This window comes from Caloenas nicobarica, chromosome Z, assembly GCF_036013445.1.
Source record: "Caloenas nicobarica isolate bCalNic1 chromosome Z, bCalNic1.hap1, whole genome shotgun sequence".
NCBI classification, from domain to species: domain Eukaryota; kingdom Metazoa; phylum Chordata; class Aves; order Columbiformes; family Columbidae; genus Caloenas; species Caloenas nicobarica.
The window spans coordinates 10,598,803-10,626,652 of NC_088284.1; the positions used below are offsets into that span (position 1 = coordinate 10,598,803).

General features: G+C 46.8%; 1 protein-coding gene across 1 annotated transcript; it reads right to left on the minus strand.

The window, feature by feature from the left end:
• Nucleotides 1-346: 346 nt before the first annotated feature.
• Nucleotides 347-27,850, minus strand: LOC136001437 (uncharacterized). Its single transcript, XM_065655758.1, has 13 exons — nucleotides 27,734-27,850; nucleotides 26,307-26,363; nucleotides 20,092-20,218; nucleotides 18,227-18,478; nucleotides 15,359-15,649; nucleotides 14,899-14,996; nucleotides 14,629-14,821; nucleotides 13,877-13,979; nucleotides 13,434-13,506; nucleotides 13,206-13,234; nucleotides 12,942-13,114; nucleotides 12,705-12,805; nucleotides 347-556 (listed from the first exon to the last, which is right to left on the minus strand). Exons 1-13 carry the CDS (start codon nucleotides 27,848-27,850, stop codon nucleotides 347-349), a joined length of 1,824 nt encoding a protein of 607 aa, XP_065511830.1.

The following is a 27,850-nucleotide window of genomic DNA, read 5'->3' on the forward strand; positions in this document are numbered from 1 at the left end:
TCAGAAGGGAAAGATAAGGAAGAAGGTAGCCCTATATGTTAGAGAGTGTTCTGACTGTCTAGAGTGTTTATTGGTAAGAACCAGGGGGAAGATCAACAAGGTAGATATCCTGATGGGAGTCTGTTACAGACCACTTCAACAGGATGAAGAGGCTGATGAAACATTCTGTAAGCAGCTGGGAGAAGTCTCGTGATTGCTAGCACTTGTTCTTGTGGGGCATTTCCGCTTACCACATGTCCGCTGGAAACACAATACAGCAGAGAGGAAACAGTCTAGGATGCTCCTGGAGTGTATGGAAGAGAACTTCCTGACATAGTTGGTCAGTGAGCTAGTTGGAGAAGGCACCTTACTGGACCTGTTGTTTGTGAACAGAGAAGGACTCGTGGGTGATGTGATGGTTGGAGGCCATCTTGGGCATAGTGATCATGAAATGATCGAGTTTTTGATCCTCGGAGAAGTCCGGAGAGGGGTCAGCAGAACTGCTACCTTGGACTTCCACAGGGCAGACTTTGGCCTGTTTAAGAGCCTGGTTGACAGAGTCCCTTGGGACGTAGTCCTGAAGGACAAAGGAGTCTAGGAAGTCTGGACATCTTCAAGAAGGAAATCTGTGTGCCAAAAGATGAGCTGGTGGGGAAGAAAACCACCCTGGCTGAATAGAGAGCTTTGGCTTCAACTCAGGAATGAGAGTTTATGACTTTTGGAAGAAGAGGCAGACAACTCAGAAGGGCTACAAGGATACTGTGAGGTTATATAGGGAGAAAAATAGAAGATCCAATATCCACCTAGAGCTTAATCTGGCTACTACTGTAAAAGGCAACAAAAAATGTTTTTATAAAGACATTCACAACAAATGGAGGGCTAAGGAGAATCTCCGTTCTTTAGTGGATGCTGAGGAACCACAGTGACAGAAGGCAAGGCAAAGGCTAACGTACTTAATGCCTTCTTTGTCTCAGTCTTTAATAGTAAGACCAGTTGTGCTCTGGGTACCCAGCCCGCTGAGCTGGAAGACAAGAACAGGGAGCAGAATGAAGCCCCCATAACCCATGGGGAAATGGTCGGTGACCTGCTACACCACTTAGACATGAACAAGTCTATGGGGCTGGATGGAATCCATCCAAGGGTTCTGAGTGAGCTGGCAGAGGTGCCACTTCTCCAAGTGACAGAGGAGTCAATCAGGTGTCTCTGAGCCCAGGCATCCATAACTGACTACAAGTAAGCCACAGTAAAGAGCCACATGGGGAAATCACGTGAGATGCAGGAGGCTTCCTCTTTGGGGAGGGAACTTCGATCAGTGTCAGAGCTGCTGCCTTCTGTTTCACATGTGCAAGAGCACCCCAAGGAACAGGCCATGACCAGAAGAACCTGTGACCAAGATCCCAAAATTTTTCCTCAAATGCTTTTAATTTCCAGAGTCCATTCAAAAAACCCTGTTCCCATTTTGGAGACTATATCCACATGCTTCCTAATGCCATTCCTTGCAGTCAAGACCTCTGGAGGTGTCGTGAGATGTCACCACAGTTCCTCTCAGTGATCACAGCAGTTTGAGGACTTCCAAGAAAGTATGAAAAGAGCTGACAAGAGCCAGTGATATGAAGAACTGCTGAGAATCTTTCCAGGTATGCTGCAGAAAACAGGCACTGAAGGGTCTTTGTGCTGCACAGTCAATAACACAAGCAAATGCTCTGTGTCATCAGGATACTGAGAAAAAGATATCATTTTCTAAGAGCACTAAGACATGATGTTCTGTGTGCCATTCTGGTACTTGCAGCTCCAGGAGGACAAGCAGAAAAGGGCAAGCATCATAGGACTTGGGGAGTGGAGGAACGGATCTCCAACTATGATATTCAGAAGTTGATACTCCTGCCCAGCTTGGGAAAGGAAGTTGTGGTAGAGGGTTACAACATCCTGAAGGCTGGAGTCAGGATGGATGTGGAAGCACTGTTCCCCCAGACCTCTTGGATTAGAACTAGGAGACTATTGCCCAAAATAGTGGGTGGCCAGCTTAAGACTGTAAAAGGAAAGTCAGTCTTTACTCAGCAGAAAGCAAGCTGAAGCTGCAGAAGCTGGCAGTATCAGCTAGGTGAGAGAGATTTTAGAAAGTCATGGACAACGGGTCCAACAAGGGATAACACAAGGACTGGGCAGCATGTCGCTCCAACATCCCAATTCCTGCCACTCGGGGCACTGGGGGCTAGCTCATGGAAGGTGGGCACGTGTGCTTTCTAGGGTGTATCTCCTCTTGTCACTGATGGACACCACACAGTGGGATACTGGGACCACCATGCCTGCCAAACTAACAGCTCTTACCCTGTTCTGACCAACGAGCTGATCTCTGGTATAGGACTAGAGGGGACAAGAAGGACAGTTCTCACCTGCGCAAGCAACTGGTTCCAAGACAAAAAAAGCCATGGGAGAAAATGGTCTGTGTTTCTGAGGTCATGAGCAGATCTCACACTAAGAGGAAGTGAATAGTCATGCCTGTTGATGATGCAAACCCTGCCTGGTCTTAAAAACAAAAGCCAGCTGTGAAGAAATGTGGCAGGACCTCATCAGACTGCACAAATGACAAACAGAACTACAGATATAACTCTGCACTGAGAAACATGGAGCAGTTGTTTCATCACAGCAAGAATGTTCTCCTCAGAGGCATAAGAGCACAAAATCTCACGTAGTACTGGTGGTCTGTCAAAGGCAGCTCAGGGGGTTCACTGCCCAATACAACATGCAGACACCAGGAAGAACAAGAAGAACGAAATAAAAGATATATCCACAGGTCACCCATTTGCAGTACACTTGCTTCTAGAACAACACATGGAATCCTGCACCCCCATTTCCAAAATGCTGTGAGAAATTTGAGGGATGTTCAAAGAAAGCTGACTTGGCAGAGGCCAAGGATGGTTCCCATACAAGCAACAACAAATAAGCCACAAGTCTTTCTGCAGGAAAAAGGGAAATGGAGGAACGATATGGTAGTTCTATAAAATGAGTGACTCGTAGAGAAGGGAAAGAGAACATCGGCTTTTTAAATTTTCTCTATGATACAATGTGAGGAGGAAGGGACAAGGACAATATGAGGAGCATTTAAAAGGCAGTAGGTTAGTGTCACGGAGGCACCCCAAAAGTCAGTTTAGGTGGACAACAGAAGAGAAGCTGCTAGATTAATGTATATTGTGATTAAGTTATGAAAGATGTACCCATTATTAACCATTTGACATGATAAATGCTTTCTAACCACCTGCAAAATGAGGGGATATTTTTCAAGTTTTAGATCCTTCTACATGACAAGAGGGAGACAGAAGATTAAGTGATACATTGCTTAGAAGCAGAGTGTTTAGCTTGTATTTAATGAATAATTAATAGATATATAGTAAGTAAGAAACTAAACAACCATAACGAACATAATAAATTATTTCTTTGCATAGATGTGTTGTATGTCAAAATTTCCAAAAATTGTAACGATTATGCAATAATTGCGTGAATATAAGCAACGCAAAAGCATCCAGTCTTTGGAGCACTTATGAAGGATGATCCCCAGAGGTCCCCAGCACTGTCAATAAAGAATGCCTGCTTAACAGTATAATCGACTCTGCTGTTAATTTTATTTCTCGGTTTCACAAGTTCCAAACCAGACTTTATTCTAGCTGAAAAATCGTAGCAAATAAACTGGCTAGTTACAGGGTTTATACAATTATTAAGCACTCTGACAACATAAAATACAGGTTTGGATATCAGTTGAGGAGATTATTTGAGTATGACTACATAAAAATAATGAGGATCCACAATGTGCATACACACACTTGCAAGAAACAAAACCAGAGGCCTCGCACTCCAGGGTACCCACAAGAAATACTCACTCACCTGGGTTAGGTGAGGAATCTCACTTGCCTGGGTTAGACAAGGACTCATTCAAGGATATATCCAGTAAAGAAAAGTAAACACTCACCGCAGTGGGAGGTGAGGTGCTCTCAATCCTGGGAAGTCTCCTTAGACAGCATCCCAGTCTAAGGGGAGGGCTTCAGTTTACCGACCCGCTGCTCCAAGAAGACCACTCCAAGAGGGGATTCAGCGAGGACCCCGTTCTGTAGCCTGGTCAGATCTGGCCGTGGGCTTTACGGCATAGTCCAGAAGCTTCTCAGCTACTCTGTGTACCTCCTTTGTTAAGGACCCTGTCAATTGGCCGAGGGTCCCACTCCTCCTGCCCCACCAGCTGGTGGAGGTGAAGTCACCCTGCCCTGGGGTAGGGGAGGATGTGACTGTCAGCACCTTGGTACCACCCTAGGTGTGTACATGGGGACAGGCACAGTGGGGCACAAAAGGTGCTAAGGAGCCATGAACTGCCCTATAGAAGGCTCCAGAACTCAGGGGGATGTGCAACTGCCACAGTTAGAAACAAAGAAACAAAAGTAGAACTTTATGCAATGTCAGGTTAAACCAGGGAACTCCTTACCACTGCAGACTGAGCATCCTCAGTTTGTTGTATTTTCCAAAAGCAATTAGACAAACTTGTGGAAGAAGAGCCCGTCAAGAGACATTAAATGCAAAGATAACACCTTTGATTCTGCAAATGCTTGAGCTGCAATAGCTAGAAGTTGGGAATATGTCACTGCAGGCTCAGCTTCTTCTTAAACTTGTCCCTTGGCTTCCCATGACCTGTCCCTGTGGAGGTCTAGTGCCAGGGCCACGTGCCCAGGGAACAGTATGCCACCCCATGTCCAGGGTCCTTGGGCTATCTTTTGGGAAGACCTACATGGCTGTGATGTTGGTTCTGTGAAATGTGTCGAGTTGCAAACAGCAGGTTGGTCTCCTGTGCAAAAGTGTTAAGCAAGGATGATGTGATGAGATCTCTGCAGCTCCATGCTTGCAGTGCCTAAGTCACCTCACTGCCTTCCAGACCTGCATTTCCCTATTGCTCAAAGTCCTCTCTTTCAAATGTCAGCGTTCCTCAGCTCTGGTACAAGAAAGATGGCATCCTTCACCCAACACTCCTATCTCTGCTCTACACTGTATTTTCAAAGATACTTCCACAACTAGAGAATAAGTCATAACAAAATCCCAGAAGAGTCATCTTCTCCTGTACATCAGAGTTACTATGACAATGTGACGGTCTGACTGAAATGGACTCAATTTTCCTTACGCAGTTAGAAACTTCTCTTTTTTGTAGCTAGCACAGTCTTTTGTCTTGGATTTACTTTAAGAACAATGAGAAAACATTGCTGTTCTCTGGGACAGAGATAATGTTCTTCTTTCAGTGTCTAGCTATGTTTTTCAATTGGTATGAAGAGAATGTAAGAACCTACTGATTGTCAGTGAAACCAAAAATGATTTTGGCCATCCAGCTCCAGGTGCAAATTGACAGGAGGGGGCCACAGGCACGACAATGCTTAGACTGACAATCAAAATTGATGATGAAATATTCCCTACCATTAACTACATGCTCAGTATATAACTGGAGTCAGCTTTTCCAGCTTGTTAGTTCTTTTCCATTCCATCTTCCTGCTTGCTAATTTTGCTTGGGAGTTCCATTCCATTGGGTGTTCTGTGTTAGTTCAGCCTTTTGCTGTTCTGTCATTTCACAGCCTTTGAGCCTTTCTACCTTTTGCTTCTTTTCTCTCCCATTGCGATCAGCTGCTCAGGATCAGAGTCCTCTCCAAGACTGGCTGTTTCAGCGCAACTAGAGTTCACGAGGGATTGAACTGAGTATCGTTCATTTTATATTAGTAGTAGTAGTAATATATTCCTATTGTTGTCTTATTAAACTGTTTTTATCTCAACCCACGAGTTTCTCCCTTCCCATTCAATTCTTTCCCCTGCTCAGAGTGTGGGAGGGAGTGAGCAAGTAGCTATCATGGTTCTTAGTTGCCATATGGGGCTAAACCAGGATAATCCTTTTTGGTGCCCAACGTGGGGCAAGAAGGATTTGAGCAAATAACAGATTAATTAGAGTGCATTAAGTGATTTATACCTGTTGGCATTTATGGGTCACGATATTGATTCATCTGTTCTCAATATTAGTTTATTTGAACTGCACTATGCTCTTGTTTTTGCAGTATCTGTTAAAGATTGGTGTCGGCTTTTGCAGTTTGCTGTGCTCTGCAAGGATTAGTAATGTTTTGTCTGGGAAATTTGTGACTCAAACACTGACCTTGAGCATTCTCTGGTCTTTGAGCTTCATAGCAGAAGCCATGACTGTACTTTGGGCACCACCTCGTGGAGACAGCTAGTAATTTTACTTCTTCCTCTGAAAAGCTTTTTATGGAGGAAATTTGGAATAGCACCTTTGCTACTTTCTTCTGTGATGTTTCCTCCTTCATTGCAATAACTTGCCAGTACCTTGAACATCTTTGAGTAGTTTAAATATTGCTATCGGTATCTTTTTGGAACATTGTTTCAGTTTTGCCTAAGGTTAGCAAGCAACTTAAGAATACCATCCAGAGATCTGTCCAAGGCCTGGGTAGTTATGAGTGGCAGGGTATGTGGAATAGCATAGGCAAGTTCCTAAGACAGTGGACACCTTCAGTGTTTTGGAACTTCACCCCTGCACAAGTGCAGAATCCTGAAAAACTAGTAGAGTGTTTAGAAGAACTGTGTTGTCACCCAGGTAATTCTGGGGAGACACAAATCACCAATGTGTGCTGGGGCCTGGCCCAGGCCTATTGAACCCTGCCTAACATTCTTCAGTACCCTAAAAGGGAAGAGAGGTTCTCTGGATCTGATGACAATGCAACAAGCACTGTGGCTACTCCAGTCCCCACAATGAGCACTGCAGTTACTCAAACCACAGCAGTAGGCACTGCGGCTACTCAAACTCCAACAACAGACACTGCAGCTACTCAGACCATTCTGACAGGCACTGCAGATGGGCCAGAGGACCAACTCATGCTGGTATCAGTCTCTCATATACAAAAGAAGAAAGCTTGAACAAGAAAGTATTCTTGTGTAGCAAGGGATCATAAAAAAGCAGGGCTATCATGAGAGAGGGAAGACAAAGAGGAGGAAGACAAGATGGTAACTACCCAACCCCTATCACTGAGTGAGCTGTGAGATATGTGAAAATATTTCAGCTGTAATCCATACAAGCATATTGTCACCTGGCTGCTCTGACACCAGGATAATGGGGCCAATAACCTGGAACTAGAGGATAAGGAAGCCAAACAGCTGGAATCCTGTGTTGCTTTATTTGAAATTAGGTTAATTTTCCATGTAGTTACAAACTTTTCTTCTTAGAAGCTAGTATAGTCTTTTGGTTTGGATTTAGTATAAGCATAATGTGATAACAATCAAGTTTCCAATGTTTTGCCTGAGAAGAACTAAGTTATTTCTTTTAGTAGCTAGGCTATATTTTGGAGTTGGTATTGTAGTCATTATCACTTAAAAGAATGAATCTTGCCAGCACTTGCTAACCTAAAGATAGGTAAATCCTTTCAGTTTTAGGTCAGTCTGCTCCTCTAACAAAGGTAAGTGTAACTTGCAAAACACCTAATCGGAAACTACAGAGACTACTGACCTTGCAGCTTTAGACATTTTGGAGCTTCTACAATTAGTTGAATCTTGCTTTAACACATGTCTCAAGACTGTTGGATAAAGTGTCCTTTAGCTGAACATTGCTCATGATACACTAAAATGATTATGTAACCAATATGCAAATGTGTAACCAATAGTGTCTTTAGGGTGTGAATGTAGTGATAAGATTTTGTGTGTAATGGCTGTTACTTTTCTTGCTGGCATGCTGGCTTTATTCCAGCATCCAGACTTGTGCAACTCTGTAATAAACAACATCTCGTCTCTGTGTGCTAAATTTGGGGGGTTTTGCACACTGGGTGACAGAACCCTGTTTTTGGGATACAGTATGAAAAGAATGTAAGAACTCACTGATATCTTGGCTCTTGTCAGGGAGACCAAGGACTTTGGAACTGTCCAGCTGCAGATGCAAGATAGGAGCTGGGAGGAAACATAACAGGAAAGCACCGAGAGTGACATCCACGTTGACCCATGAAATATTCTCTACTATTAGTGTCATGATCTGTATATAACTAGAGTTGGATTTTCTATCTCATTAGTTTGGGTTTTCCAGTTTGTTTGATTAGTTCTGTTCCAGTTCAGTTCCGTTGGAATCGGGCCTTTTACTATTCCACCATTTTGCAAGCTAGCTTTTGGCCCATTTGCCTTTTGCCTTTTTTGCTCTCTAACTGCGATCAGCTGTTTGAGACCAGAGTGCCCTCCTTTCCCAGAATGCACTGCGATCAAACAAGCCAAGCAGTTAAAGCTTCTGTGAGATAGAGAACAACGGCTAAAATACAAATATGGGGCGGCCTGGAAGACTGATTATATCACACTTCCACAAACCTGCCGAGACAAGCACCGTATGCTTGCAATGGTGGAAGCAACTACCAGAATCACAGAATGTTAGGGATTGGAAGGGACCTCAAAAGATCATCTAGTCCAATCCCCCTGCCGGAGCAGGAACACCTAGATGAGGTAACACAGGAAGGTGTCCAGGCGGGTTTTGAATGTCTACAGAGAAGGAGAATCCACAACCTCCCTGGGCAGCCTGTTCCAGTGTTCTGTCACCCTCACTGAGAAGAACTTTCTTCACATATTTAAATGGAACCTCCTGTGTTCCAGTTTGTACCCATTGCCCCTTGTCGTATCATTGGTTGTCACTGAGAAGAGCCTGGCTCCATCCTCGTGACACTCACCCTTTACATATTTAGAAACATTAATGAGGTCACCCCTCAGTCTCCTCCAAGCTAAAGAGACCCACCTCCCTCAGCCTTTCCTCATAAGGGAGATGTTCCACTCCATTAATCATCTTCATCTTCTCAGATGGCTGGAAACATATGCCGTGCCCCATGCCACTGCCCAGAACACTATCCTGGGCCTTGAAAAGGAAATCCTGTGATGACATGGCACTCCAGAAATAATTGAGTCAGACAACAGGACTCGTTTCCAAAAAAACCTCGTAGATACCTGGGCCAAGGAACATGGCGTTGAGTGGGTATAACACATCCTGTATCATACACCAGCCTCTGAAAAAATCAAACGATACAACAGACTGCTAAAAACTACACTGAGAGCAATGGGTGGTTGGACCTTCAAACACTGGGATACACATTTAACAAGAAACACCTGGTTACTTAATACAAGGGGATCTACCAATCAAGCTGGCCCTGTCTAATGAAAATTTTGCATACTGTAGAAGAGGATAAAGTCCCTGTAGTGCACATAAAGTATACGGTGGGGAAGACAGCATGGGTTATTCCTGCCTCAGGCAAAGGCAAACCCATTCATGGGATTGCTTTTGCTCAAATACCTGGGTGCACTTGGTGGGCAATGCAGGAAGATAGGGAAGTCCAGTGTGTACCTCAAGGTGATTTGATTCTAGGTGAGAACAGCCAATGCTTTGAATTGTATCATGTTAATTTCTACATAATACTGTATATCATCAGTACTATGGCTGCTATATGCCACATCAATGTTATTATAGTAAGGATCAACCAGATTAGTGAAGAATGAAATTTGGTGACATTGAGCAAAGTGTAGTGATGATGGAACCAGAACTGGCTTCAGCAATTAACACCCAACAACTTCCTCAAGATTGACACCTTCAGCCTGCAGACTGTGGGCATGGACTGCACCAGATACACCAACTACCTGCTTCAGATGCAGCAGTGACCTGAGCTGCTTTGATGCCAAGTAACTCCACATAACCTCTGCTATCCTGAGTGAACACCATTAGAGATGGAGCCCAAAGTCATGGACATGAACTCAATGGGTATTTTGTGGACATTTGTGGACATTTTACAGACATCTCATGGGGCTGGTCAATAGATCAAGGGAATGAGATCTGTGTATTATATCAAAGGATGGGAAGTGTGGTGGTGGGTGATGAGAATGTATTGGATAGCGTGAGACCTGAGCTTGACATAAATGGTATAGAATAAAGGGTTGATATGATCCTGGTTTTGGTTGGGAGAGAGTTTGGGGTTTTTTTTCCTAGTAGCTATATTTTGGATATAGTATGAGAAGAATGTTGATATTAACACCAATGGTTTGGTTATTTCAAGCAGTCAATGACTTTCCAGCTTTCCATGCTCTACCAAGTGCAGAAGAATCTTGCAGGGAGCGAAGCCAGGACAGCTAACTCAAGCTGCCCAAAGGGGTATTCCTTGTGCTGTGACATGGTGCTCAGTATATAAACTGGAAATAGCTGGGGGGCAAATACTGCTGCTTGGGAACAAACAGGCTATTTGTGTCACAAGCAGTGAGCAGTTATTAATTTCACTTCCTTTTATGTCCTGTTGAGCTGTTTCTATCATAACCCTTGTTTTTTGGTTTTTTTGGTTTTTTTTTCTTTCTGATTCTCTCCCCCATCCCACTTGGGAGTGGAGGAGTGAGCAAGTGGCTGTGTGGTCCTTCTTGCTGGCTGGGATTAAACCGCAACACTTCCAATAAAGGTACAGCACAAGCACCTGTCACTCTGCTGTTAATTTCAGGTTTCAGGAAGGGGACCTGTCTCCAGGACTCAGAAGTAATGCAGGATATGCAGCCTTACTTTTGGGATGGCAAATGCAGAAGCCACAACTTGCAGACTTTGGAGGCCTTTCGTCAACCCAGGAGGCTTCTGGCATTCCCAAGAAGAAAAGATCACAACACAAAACCAGGTAACAAGGGAGCAGGCAGCTCTCCAGCTGCCACTTTCAATCCCTGGGCACTCAGCAGAGATGCAAAGACCAGGACAATGCCTTGACCCTGCAATCACAGGGCTGTGTTGCATTGACTGCCAGGGTAGAACCAAGGTCTCATGTCCACACACTGTGTCTCAGTACACATCAGTGTGAGCGCCTCCAAGAGAAACGAAACAGCCACGGCATCCAGCTCAAGAGGCTTCCTCGTTGGGGAAGGAACATCCATCAGTGTCAGAGATGCTGCTTCTCTATTCTTAGTGCACAGAGATCTTGTGTTCAAGGTCCAAGGCTTCCTGGGATCTGCCAGGTGGAATAGCCCAGCCTGGTCTCAGTTGAGTCAGGCTGCCCTCATACATAATCCTGCAAAGAAACATCCCCAGACTTTCCTCGGACATTCTTCTGCCAATGGAGGCTGTTCCTGCACCTCCCTGCTCCAAGATTTGCTAACTTTGTCCTCCTGCCCCACTGAAAGGTACTCCAGAAGGCTGTCCTCTCTTCACCAGGTAGAAGAGCCTCACATGTGCAGTGATGCTGTATCCAAGAATCCCAAAACTGTGATTCCCAAATGGACTTGAAGGTGCAGTGCCCCAGCAGCTGTGCACTATGCCTGGTACAGGACGGGAGTGCAAGGGCACTGAGGTCCTGGAGGATACTCAAGATCAACACAAATCTTACAATTGATAGAAATCAACTATGAAATACAGAAGCAGAAGAGTGAAAGGAGTGGCACGCAGTGGCAGCTACAGAGCTTGAGTGGCTTCGGGCAGATGACCAGCTAGTAGGAAGAAAAAGAAAAACTTGTAGCTATCAGACAGAAGGTGAAGTGCAGCACTGGAGTCAAAAAACACCAAAGCAAAGAAAACGAAGTGTCAGGAAATTTCACACAATTAGCCAGAGATTTGGCAGGGGAGAGAGATGACACTGAAGCAAGAAATGACAATGAATCTGAGTTCAGTTTTATAAAAAGTACATCCCATAAGCAGCTTGTCATACTCAAGTTCATGGAACTCAGGAGAGCCTGAGATCCCAAGGGCAGCACAAGGAGATGAAATGTCCTAGGGGACACACAGAGCTGGAGAAGAGAGTGGTCAATTGCCCCACATTCCAGCAGTGTGCTCCTCACCAAGGACAGCCTTCGGGCTGTCCCTCAGCATCCGGGCTGCACCGGATGCCACATCCCTCAGTGTGGAAGAGGCAGTGGCTGCTGGAGGCTGCACCGGAGCAGCAGCAGCACCCAAGATTGAGTAGATCCTAAAGGCTGCAGGATGGACATTTCCCAACAGGGCCAGGGACAACTGCATCTCACAAAATGGGAGACGAGCACCAAAACCCATGGGGGAGGTAACAGACTGACACAGAGGTCCAGCTAGGTCCTAGTTGAGACCATGCTACCTGTAGGATGGGGAGGAGGGAAAGTAGGAACCCAAAGTGTTGTGCTGGGAGCACACAGCTTCTCAAGTGTGCTTCCTCAGGACTGCTGGGGGCTGGAAAAGCTTTGTCCAACCTTCTCCTTCATGGGAAGATGTCCCTCATTCAGAGGGACAGGGCTTTCACACACAAAATAGGGAAGAACCACGACCAGGTGGGAGCTGTCATGGAGCAGGCAGCTCCTGCAACCAAGAACAATTTATTGGTTGTTTAGATACATCAGAACAGCTGTGAGGGCAGCACGGTTGGGCCAAACTCAAGCAGGGGCCAGAGTCTTGATGGAGATGGGGAAAGAAGGGCTGGGACCCAGAAAGCTGCCTCAATCTCATGGGACAGTTGCAGGCAACAGGATGCAGGTGAGATGGCTTTGCCAGAGCACTGGAGGACTACCAGAACATGTCCTTCTTGGCACAAGTAGGACATCCCAGGCCTTGCACTGCTCCTGCTCTGTAACAGAGGATGCTGGAGCATGATGAAGGAGAAAAGTTGAGGGGCATCAATAATCTAGCACAAGCTATATCAGGTCTTGCTTCCAGTGGTGGGCGACCAAGACTTGAAAAGGGGCTATGGGAAGTGCCATCAGCACTGAACCTTGAACATCGGCTCCATCTTCTCCTTCTTCTGACTGTCCCGTGAGGACTCCAGGACAGGCAGGCGCTGGGGCAAAATCTTTCCGGCTGGGCCACCTTTACCTGCAGAAACCAAGAACACCCTGGGCAGAGGCTGCTGCATGCCCTCAGAAGCATGGGGAGCTCACGCCATCACAACTGCCCCTCTCCACCCTCACCAGGCCATGCATGGGAACAGGCCGGGCACTCCATCTCCTACCTGCATCTTCCACTGCTAGTAGAGTCCCCTTGATCTCACAGTAATTATCCAGGTTCTCATAGGGCTGGAGCTCTGCAGGCATACGACAGAAACTGTCTGAAGGACCCAGGGGCCGCAGGAGAAGGATCAGGGCAGACTCAGGCAGGCAGCAGCGCTGGGGGCTGTAGGACACCCTGGGACATACACCATCAGGGCAGCAGGGCTGGGCAGAGTTGCTGCCTCCCCTGAGCAGGGCAAGCATGAGGGGCAGCTCCCAGCCCTTACCGGCACCAGGGGGTGACCCCAGCCAGGAGCTGTGGGAAGGGGCAGTCGGAGGGTGCTCTCAGCCAGTGACAGCACATATGGGACACACTGATTTGGTAGGTCAGCCAAGGCCAGCTGGGCTGCCTGCAGACACCACTGGTCAGCAAAAGGCCCTGCAGATATTCCTCATGAGGGACAATCCCTCCCAGTACAGACCTGCTCTCAACACAGCTCCAACCCAAGCCCTACAGCTGCCTCTGTGATGGAGACACTACCTGTGTAATGGTCTTCCTCAGCTTTCTTGGGCAAGGTCTTCTTTTTCCTAGGAAGGCAAAGGGGAGTCCTGAGTCAGGGGAGAGGCTGACATAGGCCAGCACCTTACTGAACTCAGTGGCAGAGGCATCGGGGGCTCTGAGTACCCTCCCCCGAGTGTCTCATGGGCACCCCAGAGAGACAGCAGCAGTAGCAGCAACAGAAAAAAAGGGATGGGGTCTCTGAGCACACATAGCCCTTGCCCCAGCCCCGAGGAATATACTCACGAGCCTCAGTCAGGAGACTTATTATGAGACAAGGTGGGACCAGCCAGGTGCATCCTCAGAACCCAGAGAAATATGATCTTCTCCATCCCCAGCCACCCCACAGCACAGCATGGCCTGAGGCAGAGCAGCTACTCCAAGTCTCCTGCCACTCACCTGGACAGCACAGCCCACAGGATCCCTGCAGACAGGAGGACCAGCACCGACAGCACCACCACCACTGTGACTGCCATCCCTGGCCATGGACCCAGAGGCTCCCCTGCAACTAACACACAGCCAGGAGTGAGTGTCACAGCTTGGCCCATGTGCCAGAAATGGCCCCGACCTTGACGCTGGGCGTGTGCATGTGAGCCGACACGTGTGTCCAGGCTCTGTTGTCCTGTTTGCTGCAGGGACAGGCAGCAAGGCGCAGCCTTCCCTTGCCCTCACGTGGGCTGGGCAGGGCAGGGCAGGGCAGGGCAGAGGGAGGCTCAGGAGCACAGGGACTTGTCCCATCTCCCATACACAACCAAAGGGTTGGGAAGCCCACTCAACCAGGCTGTGCACAGCAAGAGGACACACAGACCCAGGCTCAGCAGCCCTACTGCTGTCTGACTATGAGACCCCGTGCACCTGAAAGGAGGGTTGGATATCATCTTCTTCTGTGGAAGAGCAGAGGTGCCCACTCTGCTCTCACAGACACAAAGACGGGCTGAAGTGATGTAGCTGCGCTGGGGACCAGGTGATGCTCCCCCTCACAGCAGGATTCACCCAGCCCCACGGCCCCACCGCTGCGTTGGGCTCTCAGGCTGCCCACACTCCTGGCCTGTCTCTCGGAGGAGATGGGGTGGGTGCACATACAGCTCCAGGCTCAGTGCCCGCTTCCAGCGAGGTCACCACAGCCAAACCCAGGGCAGAACAAACTTTACCTGAGAAGAAACTTTGAAATTCCAGGACTGACACAGCCCCAGCACCAGCTGCTGTGAGACCCTGCACTGTCACCAGGTATTTGCTTCCAGGTGCCTGATGAGAAGGTGTGTACTGAGTGACAGACTGGTTCACCAGCACCTGCGTGAATTCAAGGGAGCTGCCATCATGTGCTCTCCAGGATGTGATGTTCAGCTAGAGGAAGGACAGGGAGCTGTTGAGGAGCCTGGCAAGGTAAGGGGGACCACATGGAATCCATGTTTCCCTGGTACCTGGTATCCAACGATCTCCCCTTTGCAGGAGGGAAGCGGCTTCCACATGAGGAACCCTGTGGTGGGATCCAGCCACAGCTTCTCCAGTTTGTCTGGCACTGGAAGCAGAGCAGGATGAGATCACGCATGGGGCCAGTGAGAAGGAGCTGATCCCAGAGCAGGGTACAGGCAGCTCCTGCACCAGGGGACACACTGCAAAGGGCCTCCCCAGGCAGAATTTGTCCCCCACAAAAAGTGCATGAGCTGCAGCAGCAGCAGGAGCAGCAACAGTGTGGTGAGAAGGAGGAGAGAGAGAAGGGACATTGAACAGAGCACACTCCAGGGCTCTTTACAGCTCCTTTTCCTGAGCCCCCGAGGTTCTGAGCAGCCTCAATCCCAGACCGTCACTGGATGGAGTGGATGATCAGGCTGAGCTACCAGCTAAAGGGCACCTTTATGTTTCCTGTAAGTGGACACATACCTGTTTCCTTCGTCGTGAAGTGTTGTGTATACAGGATTGTGCGGGGAGGCAGTAAGATGGTGACAATGTAGACAGTGAAGGGCTGCAGAGGGGGACAGGTGAATGTTCCCTCCTGGCCCTGTAGCATCTCCTCTCCCTTCACCTCTCCAGCCTCACAGGGAGGGGAGGAAGGCACTGCCAAACGGCACATGGCCCTCATGTTCTGGCAGGCATCACGGAGCCTGCAGGTCCAGTTCAGTTTGATGCTGGTGCTGGAAATCTCCAAGGTCCCAGGGACAACCTGGAGGACATCTGGGAACAAAGCATTGCAAGAGGATCAGTCCCTTCCTTTTCCCTCCCAGCTTTGCAGCCAGTCTCTGCCATCCCCACCATTCCCTCACTAGCCTGTCCCCAGTACAGCGCAGACGAGGCCATCCTGCCTTCTCCCAGACTACACTCAGCCACTGCCTGCACCTTCCTCTGGCCCTGGACCGTTCCCAGGGTATTCCAGCTGCTGCACTGACTGTGGGACAGTAAGAGCAAGCACTTGTGGCCTCTCTGCAGCTGCCACCCTGGAGCCAGAAACTGACCTGGTGACTGGTCTCTTTCACACCATGCATGACTTTGCCAACAAACAGGCAGCCAGAGCTGGTCCCTGCCCTCCTGCTCCTGGGCTACCATGCTTTCATCCGGGCAGACCCCCCTGGCTGGCCCGGGCATGCTGCCTGGGGCCACAGGACAGTGGAAAGGACTTGTCCCCCTTGGCACTGTGCAGGGTGCGCCAGCTGCCAACAGCACAGACACAAACCTGGGATGCATCAGCAGCAGGTTTCTCTGGATTGAAAGCCCACACAATGCCTGGACCACCCCAAGCACAAAGCACTAACACTGTAGAACACATGCAGCACTACCCCCTCTGCCTGCGGAGAACAGACTGAGACCACTAGGAGAGTGGTTGGTTCACTCGCTTACCCACACAGGTCATGTTTCCCTCCACAGGGTGCCAGCGGCCTGTGACATTCTTCACAAACCAGATGCTGCGAGAAGTCATGGAGCCTTGTCTTGGGTTCAGCTTCACACATTTGATCTCCGTTGCAGAAGACCAGTATCCTTCAGGGCATTTCATCATCACCTCTTCGTTGACATCATAGAACACCTGGTCTTGGTCAAATATAAACCTGGGGTCCCACTGGGGCTTCTGGCATTTCTCTGCACCAACAAGATGGGAAGGTGTCAGCAGGGCGGAAGGTGGTCTCACCAGGCATGCCAGGGCATGGATCAGGGGATCCCCTTCCCTGGCACATCAGGATGAGGGATGGAGCTGTGGGACACCACAAGGAGCCACCCTCCTGCACCATGTCCCTGGCAAGGGAATGAGGGTGAAAAGGACCCCGTGCTCCTTCCCCCCAGCCTGCCAGGAAAGGCCAGGAGGGGCTGGAGCTCCAGGCACCAGAGACACCATGCAGTGCTCAAAGCTGCATAGGGATGGAGAGTTCAACATTTGGCCTCGGGGCCTCACAGGCCCCTCAGTTGAGCCTGGACAAATGCAATATTAAGGGCTGGCAACAGTCTACAAGGGGACTGTACAGGACATCGTGAGAGCTCAGGCCATGCATGGGGCTGCCTCCAAGGACCCTGCTCAAGGATCCACAGGAGAAGCATCCCTTTCCCCTACCACTCCCATCCCCACACTCTCCATACTCACAGCTGTCTGCAGGAAACCAGCCCCGAGATGTCTAATTATGGTCTGGCCTGAGGGGTCACGGGCCATGTGGCAAGTCAGGCAGTGCCAGAGGACAGCTCATTCCTGACTTTCAGCATGTTTTACAGGGCTTCCCACACCAACACAAGTTCTCCCTGGCCTCCCTCATAGAGGATCACAGCACCCCAGGGCCTTTTGAGAAGACAATAAAGCCTGAACTCAAAAGCCAGCTCCCCTAGTGATGGCATACAGCGGAGACCAGGGGGGGACATGAGCACATGGAAGTCAGAGCCCTGCAATCTGCAATCCTCCTGCCAAAATCATGATGCCATGCAGACCACAAGCGCCACTACACATAGTTGTGCATTGCCCAGCACTTAAAAATCTCTATTTTGTTCACATGCTGTTGCCAGAAGCCCTCAGGGAGCCCCATGGCACCATGCACCTCCACCATCAACCTCCCACCCACCTATGAATCGCAGATAGGAGGCCTGCACACCCAGCGCTCTGCCCTGGCCTGGCATGGGCAGCTCTGGCCACTGTCCCCAACCCTGATCCCACAGACCCTTTCTGACGGGACCCTCAGGAACTGAACCTGGCACCAGACACATCCCCACCAAGGCTCTGCTGGAGCCCTGGGACAAGCACAGGGCAGGCTCAGGAGCTGCCTCCACATGGCCTTCAGCAGCACCTACCAATTCCCCAGGCAGGCAGAGAGAAAAAAACCTCCTGTGCACACACAGCCTGCCCTCTCCTGCTCAGGAAGGGCAGAGTGGGGCAGCCAGGAGAGCTCCTGATGCTCTTCTTACCGAGGCACTCCATGTCAGACTGAATGGGGATCCAGGCACCTCTGCTGTCCCTCCCCAGCCATGGGCCTCTGTATACAGGTTGCCCACGACTGACAGACTGGACTTTCTCCCCACATTTGACATGGGTGAAGGGTGGTTGGAATCCATCAGGGCAGCTCAGCATCACTTCTTCATTCTTCTTGTAATTCTCCTCATCTGGTGCCAGCTGGAGTCTTGAGTCCCAGTGAGGCTTTTGGCAAATTTCTAGCAGAAGTGAAAGTGGATGTTAATTGGGGTGGGAGGTGACAAGGCAGGGCAGGGGCGGGTGGTTCTGTATGAGAAATCATTCAGTTTGTGGTAGAGTGGGGCAGCCAGGAGAGTTCCTCATGCCTCCCTTACCAATGCATTCCACGTTGGTCTGAATGTTGATCCAGCTACCTCTGCTGTCCCTTCCCAGCCATGGCTCTCTGTACACAGGATTCCAGTTGCTGATGGGCTGGTCTTCTCCCAAACACTTGACATGGGTGAAGGATGGTTGGAAACCCTCAGGACAGCTCAGTGCCACGGCTTCATTCTTCTTGTAATTCTCCTGGTCTGGTGCCAGCTGGAGTCTTGAGTCCCACCAGGGCCTTTGACACGTTTCTGTCAGAGCTGAAAGTGGATGTTAGTTGGGCTGGGAGGTGATGCGATTGGGTGGGGATAGGTGGTGGGGTACCTGCAATCCACAGCAACCCCTCCAGCCACTGAAGGGAGAGGGAAGGTGACACACTCATCTGCTGGGACATGACCCTTCAGCAAGGCTTGTTGGGAGGGGACTATACTTTTGTACCCAAAGTAAAAACCATTACTGATCCATGAGCTTCTTCTATCCACTCTTGTGTCCAGGGACACCCTTAGCTTTTCGCCATGCCCTGCAGCAGGGAGTTATCTGGGATAATCCTCTCTGCACCAGGAGGCGCCCTTCAGCCACTCATGAAGACCTGCCGCCCTCCCTGGCTCAGGCTGCCCTTCACCTTGCTGTGGAATCAGAGAAACTCTCAGGTGACAGATCTCCGTAGAAGGCACCTCATGCAGCCATGGTCTCCACAATGCCAATGCAGGGCAACCCCATCCTGCATGAGGAGATACCTTCTTCCCTTCCTTTGGACCTGCCAACCTCCCTACCGCAGGTTTTGCAAAAGACCCTAAAACACTGCCTCAGACCTCTCCAGGCTCTAGGAGGTTCCTTCTTCAACCTCATCCATGCTAAAGAACTCTGGTGTCTTTCTCATTCCTTGAACAGAGGCCTATCCCACCATGGTGGGATCCCACCACCGTGACCCCTCAGGCCAGACCATGATGAGACATCTTGGGGCTGGTTTCCCAACTGCCCTGCCTGAGCTGAGATGCAGGCAGTAGGCCAGCATGCATTTTTGCAGGTGCAGACCAAGAGGGCACAGGCACAGAGCTGGGAAGTTCTCTCTCCCTGTCTACCTCCCCTGAGCACTGGGCTGCAGGCGTTCCTATAAGAATCATAGAATCATAGAATGTCCTGAGCTGGAAGGCACCCACAAGGATCATTGAAACCAACTCCTCTCCCTGCATACGACAACCCCACAGTTCACATCATGTGTCTGAGGGCATTGTCCAGTCTCTTCTTGAACACTGTCAGGCTTGGGGCTGTGACACCTCCCTGGGGAGCCTGTTCCAGTGTCCACCACCCTCTGGGTGAAGAACCTTTTCCTAATGTCGAACCTAAACCTCCCCTGGCACATCTTCCTGCCATTCCCTCAGGTTCTGTCATTGGTCACTAAAGAGAAAGAGTTCGGTGCCTGCACTTCCTCCTCCCCTTGTGAGGAAGCTGTAGACCACAATGAGGTCTTCTCTTAGTTTCCTCTTCTCCAGGCTGAACAAACCAAGCCACTCCTCATACGGCTTCCTCTCCAAACCCTTCACCAACTTCGTAGCCTCTTCTGGACACTCTCCAGTAGCTTTATATTTTGTTTTATCCTGTGGCACCCAGAACTGCACACAGTGCTCTGGGTGAGGCCACACCAGTGCAGAGCAGAATGGGACAATCACCTCCCTGCGCGGCTGGCAATGCTGTGCTTGATGCACCCCAGGACACAGTTGCCCTCTTGGCTGCCAGGGCACACTGTTGGCTCATGTTCAACTTGTCATCGGCCAGAACACCCAGATCCTTCTCCATGGAGCTGCTTTCCAGCATCTTGTCCCCCAGTCTGTATGTACAGCCAGGTTGCCATATTCCAGGTGCAAAATCTCACACTTGCTCTTGTTGACCTTCATGTGGTTGGCAATTGCCCAGTTCTCCAATTTGTTCAGATCCCTCTGCAGGGCCTCTCTGCCCTCGAGAGTGTCAACAGCTCCCCCCAATTTTGTGTCATCAGCTAACTTGTGGAGGGGTGGTTAGATAGTAGGGGTTATGTGAATTTAATACAGTTAGCAGAACAAGAGTTAGACAAGCAGCGAACCCAGCTCATGTGAGCCACAAGCAAGACACTGACTTGGGAAAATTATAAGGACCTTGACATTTAATGTGTAACAAGCAAAAGCCTTGCGGTCAGCAGTCCGTTGGGAAAAAGCAATGTAGAAACGAAAAGAATGTGGATCTAAGGGTGGAGTTGGTAGTTAAATTGTAACCAATAATGAGCTTAAGTTTTGTAATATGCATAAGCCAATTACTGATTATACTGAGTATCTGTTGCTAGACGAATTAAGTTAATGTAATCCCTAGATTTTAGCCAATCAGGTTATGACTAGTAGGCATAATTATTGGAACATGTATAAAAGTGAACTGCTGTGTAATAAAGCTGAAGTTTGCTGATACTTATATTAAGTGTTTGTGTCTTCCCTCGCTGTGACAAATGCAACAAATGGCGCCCGAACAGGGACATGAAAGGAAGCCCTGCAGCCACGGTCCGGCACGGTCCAGCGAGTAGGGGATAGCGGTCTCGAAGCAGCACGAGAGGCAAAAGAGCTGGATTCCATGCCCGGAACGACCTTAAAGAAGGGTTCCACCGCTAAAGGCCGCCGACGTCTTGCAAGGGCTGCAACGGCATGCTGAGGAAACAAGGTATGGATAGACAAGCGGCTTATGATTTATTTAAGTGCTTCTTACAGAAGCGTCAGCTTAAGGATATTGATTTAGATAAGGAGTTAGCAGGGTTGCTCACGTATGGAGTAGCCAAGGGTTGTTTTAAGGATCCTAATGAGGTTTTTGATGTAGAGGAGTGGTGTCACTTTGGAGAAAAATTGTGGAATGCAGCTATCGAGGAGGAAAAGGCTGCTAGGAAGTTGGGACGGCCCTGGCAGGTGGTAATAAATGCCTTAAAACAATATCATGCGGAGCAGAAGGCCGCCCATGCTGCCTCGGCAGCCCTAGCTTCCCCATCGGCCACTAATGCAGCCACTGGAGAGGGTTCGGCTTTTGCCTCGTCATGCCCGTTGCCCCCTGCCACTAATGTTGTTTTCCTGCCGTCGGGTTCATACGCCAGTTCAGTTCCTTCTGCGCCTCCTATGCTATCTCCCGGTCAACCGAGCGAGGAGCACTGGTCATCTCCCCCCGAAGGGGAGGGGAAGGCTCGCGCGCCTATAGACTCTAAAGACACTGATACAAGGGGAGATGCAGAGCGGGTGGCGAACGAGCGGCAGAAGTTGTGGCAAGAGGTTTCTAATCAAGCCTGGATGTCAGGGAACAAAGAGGCGGCTGAGGCCCTGGCCATTGCCTTCCCAGTGATATATTCTCCCACTGCTGGTGGCCTGAACGCCACCATCGCTGCCCTAGATTGGAAGCTGCTGTCGCAATTACGGGCTACAGTTAGTGACTCGGGTCTCCATGGTGAGCCCACCCATCAAATGCTAAATTACATTTGGGGAGGTGTTTTAGAACATAAGAAAGCACTTGGAAATATGAGGAAGGAAGATCTTGTGAAATATTATAATCAACGGTGGCTGCTGTGTAAGTTAGATGAATGGGAAAAGTGGCCGGAGAATAGAACCTTGAAGTATAACATTTTGTTGCAAGTAGTGTTGTTTTTAAAGCCAGAAGAGCAGGACAAAAATAAAACTCTACAAGAGATCATTAAATAATTTCAGACAGCTTTACAAGTGGAATGCTTTGAACTTCAACAAGCTGAGAAATAACTGATAACACACAAGTCATAGGAAACTTACTGAGGTCTGCAAGATGTTTGCTTTATTAACCTGTTTTCTTTGTAGGTATCTGCTTAAGCATATTACAGTTTAATAAGTCTTTGCCTGTTGTATAATATAGCAAGTTCACAGAATCATGAGAATCTGTTGACTCAAAATATGCATTTTGTGATTATACAGAAGAATGTGAGTAATTCAGTTTTTTACTGTGTGAATGTGATAATAAGATTTTGTGTGTAACAGTTGTTACTTTTCTTTCTACCATGCTAGCTTTATTCCAACATCCAGACTTGCGCAACTCTGTGGTAGGCTGTGTCTCATCTCGGTGTACTAAATTTGGCTCTTTTGTATGCACACCAAGTAAAGAATCCTGTTTTAGGATAACAGTTGTAGCATTTCAGGTGAGACGCATACAAAAGCCTTGCCCAGTCCGGCTTGCTAGGGCAGCAGGGGGGCAAGTGCCGCTTGTGCTCCAGCGCGCACTGATCTGTTTTGTCAGGGAGATCCAGCGACAATCTCCTCCTTGCTGAGCTGCAAGCAGTCCAAAGGTGCAATGCTAAAATTGAGACGTTGTCTTGAATAAGTGTAACTGTGATCCATCTGCATATTTGAACTTAGTGTTTGGTTTTCATATCTGAGCTCAGTATTTTAGTTTGTGTATATATATATATATTTGGTACCAAAATAATTTTGTTTGGGGAGATAATTACAAAATGGGAACCGGTTCCGCTACTAAAATACAACCTTGATCGCCTTTAGGATGCATTCTTACTTATTAGAATAACTTTTTGGGAAATACTCTGATAAAAGAAAAATGTATTTTGAATGTGGAATTCTGGGGTTTAGTGCTATATTGCAATTAACGTTGTTCTACAGAACTTTGGAAAAAATGAGATGAAGTATAGTACTGTAAGTAAAAAAAAAAAAAAAAAAAGACTCGTTAAACTTTGATTCGTATTGAATTTATGTGCTAGTTAGAAGTATAGGAAATAAAAGGTTGTATTTAAAAGTTGCTAAAATATGAACTGATTTAGATCTAGAAGAAATAAATTAATGAATTAATGGTTAATATGCTGTTTATTAACATCTTTAAGAAATTACAAAAAGTAAATAGGGCTAAATAATGTAGCTACTGCTAAGCTAATTGGAATTGCATATAAAGTGTATTATGTTTGGAATGAAATGGGAATATTTTAAATAAATAAATAAATAAATAAGCAAAATAGCCCGGGTCTGCGCTGTACAGCTTGAACATAAATTTAAAGCCTGTGTCAAGCTTCGAGATAAACTCAGCTCATTGTAGCTAAGAAGTTTTGCCAAGGCCAGGCAGCTCCCACTTAGCACCAGCGATTGTGCCACTTGTGTGGCCTTGCTTGTATCTAAACCTCAGTGAGAAGATTCTAAAGCGACGAAAGGGGGGGTTCTCCCCACCCCGACACTGCAGCGGTAGTGTAATTCTGAATGAAGCAGTCTGAGGGTGAAATTTAAAGGCATCTCCAGTGGATCTGTAGTTCTAATGAAGCTGAGAAATTAAACCAAAACCTTTTTTATATAGACTTTTTCTGTGGTAACTAATTGTAAGAGACTTCATATTAAATTCACCGTGATAGTTTTTGAAGTCGTGGAAAAAGAAGGCCATTTTTTGAAACCAATGGAATGCCAAATTTGGAACAAAGTTTTAACAGATGAATTCTCGTATTTGCCAGAAAGCCCTATACCTCTCTTGGGTCAAGATTTGTTAAGTAAATTGTAAACTCAAATAATGTTTTCTGAGAATTCCATTCAGTTACATGTCCCATAAGAAAATGTTTGGATGGTGCAGATCTGCTTGCTACAAGCAAAAAATCTCCAAGGAAATTTTAGATGCTGTATTTCCACTAGTACCCGCAGCCAAAGAATCGGTAAAGCCAACACTACACTGATAAAACTTAAATAGGACTTCAATCTGGTAAGGAAAAACAATATCCAATAAATATGAAAGCCAAAATGGAGTTAGAGACTTTGATGAACAAATTTATGACAACCTTACAGGCTGACTGCATTCGATTGGACTTGCATATTTGTCTACTTATAGTTACAACACAAAAACAACCTGTGGCTATTGTGGGACAGTATGTTGACAATGCTAACAGACTGATATACTGATTGTTACTGATCAAAAAATGCAGGGAATTAATTTAAGTCTTAATGGGTCATGATCCTTTTGTCATATATGTACCATTTGTGAAATCTAATTTTGATCTTTTTTTTTATTATTTGCAATCTATGTCCTTTTAAATTACATTAGGTGATTTTCTTAATGGCGTAGCTTTTGGCATGCCTAGATGTAAATTGATGTAGAATCTGCATGTCTTTGATGTCAAGCTACAGAACATACTTGTATTTGGTCTCATCCTACACGCTTGCACAGTTTTTGTAGATAGTTTAGGAAAGTCTCACAAAGCTGTAATAGTCTGATGTGAAGATAACAATTAGCATCATTCTGTTAAAATTATTGAAGGTTCAACCCAATTAATAGAACTTAATGCAGCTTTACATGCCTTAGAGCTTTTTAAGGAGGAACCTCTAAATTTGATTTGTGATTCTGAGTAAGTAGTCAGGACCATCCCCTTCACCTTTTTTGAAGAAATCTCGCAACAGTAGCTCTTTGAATTGTTTGTATCATTGCAAACTGCATTACAGCATTGCAGACGCCCACTATCTGTTACTCATATATGCTCTCATACCACTTTACCAGGTCCCATAACAGAAGGAAGTTGCGGACTCATACTGTAGCTACAGTCTGTTTCCAGTCTGCCAGGGCTTCACATATTTTCTTCCATTAGAATACTGCTACTTTAAAATAAATGTTTTATCCGACACTCGAACAAATAAAAGACATAGTTTGCTCTTAGCTGAAATGTCAAGGCCTAATTACAAATTTACGCTCCCTTGGAGTTAACCCTCACAAGCTCATAGCTAATGCCATTTAGCAGACTGATGTTACATGTGTCTCATCCTTTGGTCGTTTGAAATATGTACACATTTCTATAGATACTTTTTCAGGTATGCTTTGTGCATCTGCTTGTACTGGTGAGAAAAGCATGGATGTCTAGTGCCACTGGACCCACTGTTTTGCTATGCTGGGTGTGCCACAACAAATTAAAACTGGCAATGGTCCTGGCTAAACTGCTAGATCCGCGTAATATTTTTTATAGCAATGGGATGTTTTGCATGTCACAGGTATTCCACATTCTGCCACTGGATAGGCTATTATTAAACAGGTGCATTCCACACTGAAACAAACGTTATTAAAACAAAAAGGGGGAAGGGGATATGTGTGTGTTCTTATTCCAACAGGACCAAACTGACTTCCTGCGAAATATGTTAAATCTCACTATGAGCTGGAAAAACAGTGCAAGAACCCAATGCCAGAAGTGCAATGTCTGTCCCTGCAGCAGACGGCAACGAAGAAACAGAAGAGACCAAGGGAAGAGGCCAATGATGTTACCTTGGGGCAGCTAAAGAAGTTACAACAAAATGCAAGTACTGTTATGACAGCAGCAGGCCCCTCACTCCAGCTGACACTTTCTTAGCCTATTCGGGTATTATCTCTTGCAACAGTGCAGTAACAATGACGTGCATTGGGTAGATGGTGCATGGATACCACCAGAAGGTCAATTGCTGGAAAACAAGGATTGGATTAAACTTAATCAAATGCAGCAGTATTTTTTTGAGATCCCTGCTGTGTGTATTTATAAGAAATTAATTGACAATTGTTTGTCAGGGAAGTTTCACCTGTTTTATCAGTGATGAGGAATGGAGAAGTGGTTCAGAGTAATTTAGATTTTGTTTCCATTCTGGGTCTTAATATGCAAGGTATCTAAAATAACCACAGAAGATGTTTTGAGTTTGTACTGGACCCCCTGTAAATTAGAGGCACTAGCATATCAGAATGATACAGATTTAAATTATTTGGATTAGGGATTAACTGGCGAAAAAACTTTCAGTGCATTTGTTTTCCTTATTAGGATGACTAACCAGCCTTCTCCAATATTTGTTAATAAGTGTAATTGTTGTAATTTGTATTATTCAATTTTATTGTAAGTTGATTTGTAATAATAATGTATAACAGGAAAATAACACAGAAGGTATGATGATCCACAATGGACATTCAAACTCACCAACAGAATGCCGCCTTTTGACTTTGGAGGCAAGAGGTGACTGCACCACCACTCCAAAGTAGCCTGTCAGATCATGACTGTAGTTGCAGGGTGGATTGTGTGGCAGTTGCACATTCCCCTAAGATTTAGAGCCTTCAATGGGGCCGTTGATGGCTCTTTATTACCTGTCCCCAGGTCACATCCTCCCCGGTCTCGGGGCAGGGTGACTTCACCTCTACCAGCTAGTGGGACAGAAGGGGTGGGACCCTCGGTCAATTGACAGGGTCCTCAACAAGACGTGCCCAGAGCTATGTTGTAATGCCCACAGCCACATCTGACTAGACTAGAAAACGGGGTTCCCGCCAAAGATGCCCCTTGAGTGATCTTCTCGGAGCTGCGGGTCTGTGAACTAGAGTCCTTGTCTTGAATGAGCCCTTGCCTAATTTAGGCAAGTGTTTATTTATTGTGAGTACCCTGAAGTGAGAGGCCTCTAGTTTTGTTTCTTGTGAGTGACTACATGCACCTTGTGGATCCTCATTATTCTTATGTTATTGTATTCAAATAATCTCCTTAACTGATATCTGAACCTGTATTTTATGTTATCAGAGTGCTAAATATATGTAATACCATTGAAACTGAATTATAATGCTTATGAGCAAAATCAAGTAAAACAACACTTCCAAAAGAACAGTCTCAGATAATGTACAAGGCCTGATTTAGGATTTAGCCAGTGCCCTGAAAAACAAGTGCATAATTTAAGAATTAGCACTGTAAGATATAATGGTTAACATTATCTAATAGTATAAAATGATTAGACCCAAAAACTTGGTTTTCAGGCCTCAATCTGCACATATGGATTTTTGTGGGAATTAGGATGGCTGAGAAATCTACTTTTGCATGGATTAATAATACTGTCCGTGATTGTTGCTATATTGTTAATTGTGCACTTGGTTTGCGCAAAAACAAAAAAGGGGGAGTTGTGGAGGGATGGTTAGATAGTAGGGGTTATGTGAATTTAATACAGTTAGCAGAACAAGAGTAAGATAAGCAGCGAACCCAGCTCATGTGAGCCACAAGCAAGACACTGACTTGGGAAAATTATAAGGACCTTGACATTTAATCTGTAACAAGCAAAAGCCTTGCGGTCAGCAGTCCGTTGGGAAAAAGCAATGTAGAAACGAAAAGAATGTGGATCTAAGGGTGGAGTTGGTAGTTAAATTGTAACCAATAATGAGCTTAAGTTTTGTAATATGCATAAGCCAATTACTGATTATACTGAGTATCTATTGCTAGACTAATTAAGTTAATGTAATCCCTAGATTTTAGCCAATCAGGTTATGACTAGTAGGCATAATTATTGGAACACGTATAAAAGTGAACTGCTCTGTAATAAAGCTGAAGTTTGCTGATACTTATATTAAGTGTTTGCGTCTTCCCTCGCTGTGACAAATGCGACACAAACTTGCTAAGTAATTCCTCAAGTCTTGAGGGATATTGAAGAGTGCTGACTCTAAGATGATTGCCGGTGGAACCCACTAGTCACTGGTCACCAGCCCAACATAACCACATTTACTAGAAGCCTTTGAGCCCGGCCCATCAGCCAATTGCTCACCCACTGCACTGTGTGTTTACCCAGCTGTATGCTGGACATCTTGTCCAGGAGGATACTGTGAGAGACAGTGTCAAAGGTTTTACTGAAATCCAAAAAGGTCACGTTGACAGGCTTCAT